Source organism: Pseudorca crassidens, chromosome 11 (genome assembly GCF_039906515.1).
Source record: "Pseudorca crassidens isolate mPseCra1 chromosome 11, mPseCra1.hap1, whole genome shotgun sequence".
Classification (NCBI taxonomy): Eukaryota; Metazoa; Chordata; class Mammalia; order Artiodactyla; family Delphinidae; genus Pseudorca; species Pseudorca crassidens.
Window position 1 is genome coordinate 47,926,243 of NC_090306.1, and position 5,580 is coordinate 47,931,822.

The following is a 5,580-nucleotide window of genomic DNA, read 5'->3' on the forward strand; positions in this document are numbered from 1 at the left end:
TGGCAAACGTAAACCAGAGTTCTAGGGAGGGTTTTGCTCCTTGAAATCCAGATAAAATGGGCTCACACTTTATTTATTAATTTGTTTATTTTGGCTGCGCCGGGTCTTAGCTGCAGCATGCAGACTTCTTAGTTGCAACATGTGGACCCTTAGCAGCAGCATGCACGCGGGACCTAGTTCCCCGACCAGGGATTGAACCCGGGCCCCCTGCATTAGAAGCACAGCTGAGTCTTACCCACTGGACCACCAGGGAAGTCCCAAAATGGGCTCAAGCTTTAAAATTCAATCCATATCCAGTGGAATTCTGCAAATGAATGCCAGTCTCAAGGAGTGGGAAGAGTTGGAAGGTTTACATCTGTTTTCAGGCCCCTGTTTCTGGACAAGGTCTCTCTCTCCCCTACCAATTAGACCCTAAAGGCAACAGTCTAATTATTTCATCCTCCCACCCTAACCCCCACAACACTACTCAGATAAAACTTTCCTGAATGTGGAGAGCATGACTGAAGACTTATGCTCTAAAGACTAAAGCAGAGGAGGGGCTTGCACTGTAATAACAAAAACATCTTTAAATGCAACAGCAGACACCACCATTCTTAAAATGTCCTTCCTTTACTCCACTGTGGCAGAATTTCAAGAGCTCTACCCACCTAGATCCAGTCTCTGATTGCTGATTTCTCTCTCTTCTCTCTCTCTCTTCTGTTCTCCCCACTTTTATCAAGGGCCCTTTTTTTCTCCTTGTATCATGATTGAAAGCAGTGTAGTGACATTTCCTTGCCTGGGTTCAGGTTCCTGCCCATGAGGTCTCACCTCTATCAAGTGCACACTTTTCCAGGCAAAGACGGTTCTCTCCCATAAAAGTAAGTCTGGTTCTTCTCACCCCGACTTCTTTCTATAAATATTAAAAGAGAAAACTATGCAAAGTCTTAGCCCAGATCTTGGAACATTAATTTCCTTTCTCAAAGATGCAAAGCACAGCACTAGGTACTATGTGCTACAAAGATGAATGGAACTTCTAACTATAAACAAGGCATAATATAGTAAAGTCTCTAAGACAGACGTTCAGAAGACCAACGGCATATGCTGTTGACATGACCAAGAAGTCGCTTCTGTGCTTATGTACCAGGTCCGTGACCACAGACTCGGCAAGCAGCTTGCCTGGTGAGCTCGCTCCACGGAGCCATCTCTGCAGCTTCTCAAACACCCCCTCCAGCGCCCTTTCTCGCCAGAGGGGCGAAACTACATCTCCCGACAGGCCGCGTGGTCCCCTTCCTTCCCCCCTCTCCAGGTTCCGAGCCATGGCAACGGCGTGACGTGGGGTTACTGGGAGCAGCGGGAGCAGCGGTAGCGGCTTCAGTTCTAGGCTACCCGGCCGCCCGGGCAGGAACAGAGAGAGAGGAGCTACCGCCCAACGCCGCCCCTGCGCTCGGGGGCCCTGAACCCGCCCGGCTGCCGCTAACCTCCGTTCTTCCTCTGGACTGAGGAGTGCGCAGCTGGTATCAGAGCCGAGAGGGCAAGGGAGGGCAGCGCGCATGGCCTCGGCAGGCGCGCGGCGACTCCCGGCCGGGACGCGCGCGACGGCCAGGGGCTGCAGCGGCCTCTCCCGGCGCCCGGCCCCGCCCCCGGTCCCTCCGCGACCGCCGGTTCCAATGAGGTGAGAGGGAGATGCGGCCGTCGGGGCTGGAGCTAAAGGGGTCGCCCAGGACCCCGAAGTTGCAGCTCTGGGTGCAGGCACGGCGGGAGGGCGGCTACGGTCATACCTTGGGGTCTAATGTAGAGCTTTAGGGAATGCTTTTGCAAGTTATTCGCGAGGCAAAGTCTTCGAGGTGGGTGCCCAACCACTTCTTGTCCCTCGCGGGTGCCCTGGCAACAGCGGGCTTGGCGAAGTCCCGGGGACTGTGATGCTTCCTGAGAATCCTCGCTTTCAGCAGTAGGGTAGCCTCCAGTCAAAGGCACCTGGCACATCACATGCATCCCGCTTTTCCCCAACTCCTCCCCCGGCACTGTCCTCCGCCGCCCTCGACCTTTCGCACTCGTGACTGCTTGGCCAAGGGAGCCTGGCGGGCTGCAGCAGGTGCTAGGCGAAAAGCTTGTTTGGACGACCTTCCTCTGGGATGCGCCCCTCTTCCCCTTCACCTGGGAATGGTTGAGGAACACAAGGAAAGAATCGTAACGTGTCTCTCCTTTCCTTTTGGCCTTAGATTTCTGATCTCCTGCAGCCTCTTCTTGCCCCGGGCTGCCCAGGTCTTGGCGGCTGAGGCTGGCTTACCTCCCAGCCGTTCCTTCATGGGCTTTGCTGCCCCCTTCACCAACAAGCGAAAGACTTACTCCGAGCGTAGGATCATGGGGTGAGCATCCCCTCCTGTCCAGCAGCCCTCCACATTCACTTTCTCGCCAAACAAAAAGCATGTACAGGCTGGAACGTAAGGGTAGCCATAGTGGGCAAGATCCCTGGCCGTCCCATGCTTCCCAGCTATATTACTGATCCTTTATCCTCCTCTGCCAGCCTTCCAACCTTAATTCCCCCCTTCCTGGTTGCTGTGCCTGTGCATTGTGAAACATGACTACAATTGGACAATAACATAAGACAACAGGATATTATTTCTCTGCTGACCTGACTTTAGGTACTCTGAGCACAATATGAGTTAACACTTTACTGAGCACTTACTACTGCTAGCAGGCTGCTTAGGTGTTTTACCATAGATTTTCTCATTTGATCCTTTCAACAAACTTACGAATCAATTACTATTACCTATGATTCACAGAGGAGATATGGAGACAGTAATAATTTACCTAGGGCCACACTGTCATAGAGCTGGGATTTGAGTCCTTTTGTGAATCATCAGTAAAATCGACCTCTGTTCTCCCTAGATGGTCTTAGCATCAAAATAGTAAATGCAAAAGCACTCTGTAAACTGCAAAACTTAAGGTAACACTAACGTCATGGAGATTTGCACATTTGCTTTTGCAAAGTCATTTATCCAGGCTTATTTGGCATCTCTAGTTCCTGAAGGTGCATGATTAGTGGGCATGGGGGGGAGGGTGCCTAGAGCAAGGAGGAACGTCACCCATCTGGCAGTTCCTTGGCCTCTCTCTGATTCCTTCCCCTAGGTACTCAATGCAGGAGATGTACGAGGTGGTAGCCAATGTCCAGGAGTATCGTGAGTTTGTGCCCTGGTGTAAGAAGTCTTTGGTGGTATCCAGCCGCAAAGGTCACCTGAAGGCCCAGTTGGAGGTTGGCTTTCCACCTGTTATGGAACGTTATACTTCTGCTGTTTCCATGGTCAAACCTCACATGGTCAAGGTGAGGCCTGTCTGGGAGGGATTGATCAGGAAGTTTTTTGTGTTCTCTGGCATTTTTACGTTTAAAGGCTATTGTGGCTTTCCTTGTAATGAATTTTTATCTCCACGTGCCAAATATTTCCCTAATAAAATATTAGGAGAGGAAAATGGCTTTCAATTCCTTCTTATAGCCTCCTATACCTGATACAGGTTTAATTCCGTCATAATATTGTTTAACTACCTGATGGTCCTATTCTAGGCTGTTTGCACCGACGGCAAGCTCTTCAACCACTTAGAGACCATTTGGCGGTTCAGTCCTGGTATTCCTGCCTATCCCCGAACTTGCACTGTGGACTTCTGGGTGAGTCAGGAGGCTGTATAGCACAGGGCTACAACTGGGTTGTGGGGGGCTGAGCTGAGGTACTGTGACAGTTATTTCACAAGTCAATGACACTCTTCACAGGTCTGAGCTTGTATCAAACTTGTACTTTATACTCAGTCCCAGGGCCTTTGAGGGGATCTAATGAACTGGAGCGGGAGGAAAAGGCACTGAATAGTATCCTTGCATTTGGCCAGGGACTATCCAACATGGTCTTGAAGAGTTTCTGTTTCTTACCCATTCCCAGATTTCCTTTGAATTTCGTTCTCTGCTGCACTCCCAGCTGGCCGCCATGTTTTTTGATGAGGTTGTCAAACGGAATGTCACTGCCTTCGAGCGCCGGGCAGCAACCAAGTTTGGTCCAGAAACAGCCATCCCCCGTGAACTGATGTTCCATGAGGTGCACCAAACTTGAGGCAAAGGATTGTTCCCTAGCCTCACCTCTCCTCTCCCTCCTCACCCAATTCTCTTATTTATTTCATTTAGCTCCTGCTCCAATCTGAGAGAAGAGTCTATGTTCATAATACTGTTCTTCCACTCAAACTGGGCTCTAAGCTGGCTGGAAATGCTGGGGGAAAGAAAAGGCAGGGAAGTATGGAAAGGAATGCTTAGTATGGAAAGTAGTATGGAAGTATGGAAAGGAAAGTATGCTTAGGAAAGGGTCAGGCTCATCTTGAGAGCCCATATGCCTGATGCCTGCAACCTTCTCACACTGAATTATAATCAGGACTGTATGGTTGTCTCTGAGCTCTTGTCAAGGTGCCTTAGTGTCTGACCAGGGGAAGACAGCAACTTTTCTTAGGACTGAATAAACTGAATTCCTTTCTCTGACACAGAGCTACTGGGTAGTCAGTAACTTTGCCTGCTCTTGGTGAAGGGGCAGGATAAGAACCCTGATAAATAAAGGGATATTTGCTTGTGGCAGGGGATGAGGAGGGAGGTTTACTATTTTTAATGCCCTCAGCCCCTCAGGAGATGCCTGAGATCTGGCCCCAGCTTGAAATCTGTATGACCTCACTTTAAGAATAGTTCCATGCTGCCTGGCTAGTGGAGAGCAAGGGGCTTTCTCCCCATCATTGCCACAGGGGGAAAGGAGCAAAAGAGCACTGAACAGTTATACTCTTGGGTTGTACCTTATTCTTCCACTCCTGAGTTTTTATAAAATTTCAATAAATTAATTGTGACAGTATGAATTTGACTTTTATATATTGCTTCTCGGGAATAATGTAGCTATAGTAGAGTAGTAGAAAGTCATGGCTTCCTTCCCTAGGGGAGTGAAGGTGCAAGAAGTCCTCTTGGACACAGTGTCCCTGCTAACTATAGTAGCACATTCTACAAGCCAGGACCTAGTACCCACTCCCTTGCCTATTTATAGACTTTTTCAGAAGGTCAGTTGCAGCAGGAGTCTCAGGACAGAGTAATCTGGTCTCAGACCTCCCATATAACTGATGCCCTCCAGACCACCTCTTATTCTGGGGGATCCTTAAGGGAAGCTGCAAAGAACTGGCATTTCACGAAGTACCAGAGCCCTCTAGAGGCTCAGATCCTGAGTCAGTAGTTCTACCTTAACTGCCCTTGGTATAGTTTGTTCCTTTCACCCAATGGGCTGGACCAGCTTCCTTGGATTAGTCACATAAGCAGTTGTGACGTCTCAGCTACAGTCCTTGAGTGTTCTACCTTACGACAAATTTAGGAAGGATAGGGGCTAAAGATCAAGGACTTCTAACCATGAAGACAGACAGCAATCTCCTTTGGAAATCTCATAGGGAACCTGTCTTCTGATTAGCGTAAATGAATGCCAAACCTACCTCAAGATAAAAAAGATGCACAGGATAACATAACCCACCAAGTCCAGGATCTTGCTAGCCAGAATCCTTACCTCATAATAGAGATTGTCCCAGGCCTTATTTACTAGGCTCAAG

The 5,580-nt window shown here is 49.2% G+C and overlaps 1 protein-coding gene across 1 annotated transcript; it reads left to right on the forward strand.

Moving 5' to 3' along the window:
- Nucleotides 1-1,315: 1,315 nt before the first annotated feature.
- COQ10A (coenzyme Q10A) lies at nt 1,316-4,851 on the forward strand. Its single transcript, XM_067696979.1, has 5 exons — nt 1,316-1,651; nt 2,199-2,345; nt 3,109-3,301; nt 3,539-3,640; nt 3,906-4,851. Exons 1-5 carry the CDS (start codon nt 1,530-1,532, stop codon nt 4,071-4,073), a joined length of 732 nt encoding a protein of 243 aa, XP_067553080.1. The 5' UTR covers nt 1,316-1,529; the 3' UTR covers nt 4,074-4,851.
- Nucleotides 4,852-5,580: the final 729 nt, after the last annotated feature.

What these genes read in the sequence shown, in the direction of transcription:
- COQ10A (XM_067696979.1), top strand. Translation starts at nt 1,530, where the DNA reads ATGGCCTCGGCAGGCGCGCGGCGACTCCCGGCCGGGACGCGCGCGACG. An exon ending in TCCGAGCGTAGGATCATGGG is followed by an intron (nt 2,346 to 3,108) that starts GTGAGCATCCCC and finishes TCCTTCCCCTAG; the next exon opens with GTACTCAATGCAGGAGATGT. An exon ending in TCAAACCTCACATGGTCAAG is followed by an intron (nt 3,302 to 3,538) that starts GTGAGGCCTGTC and finishes GTCCTATTCTAG; the next exon opens with GCTGTTTGCACCGACGGCAA.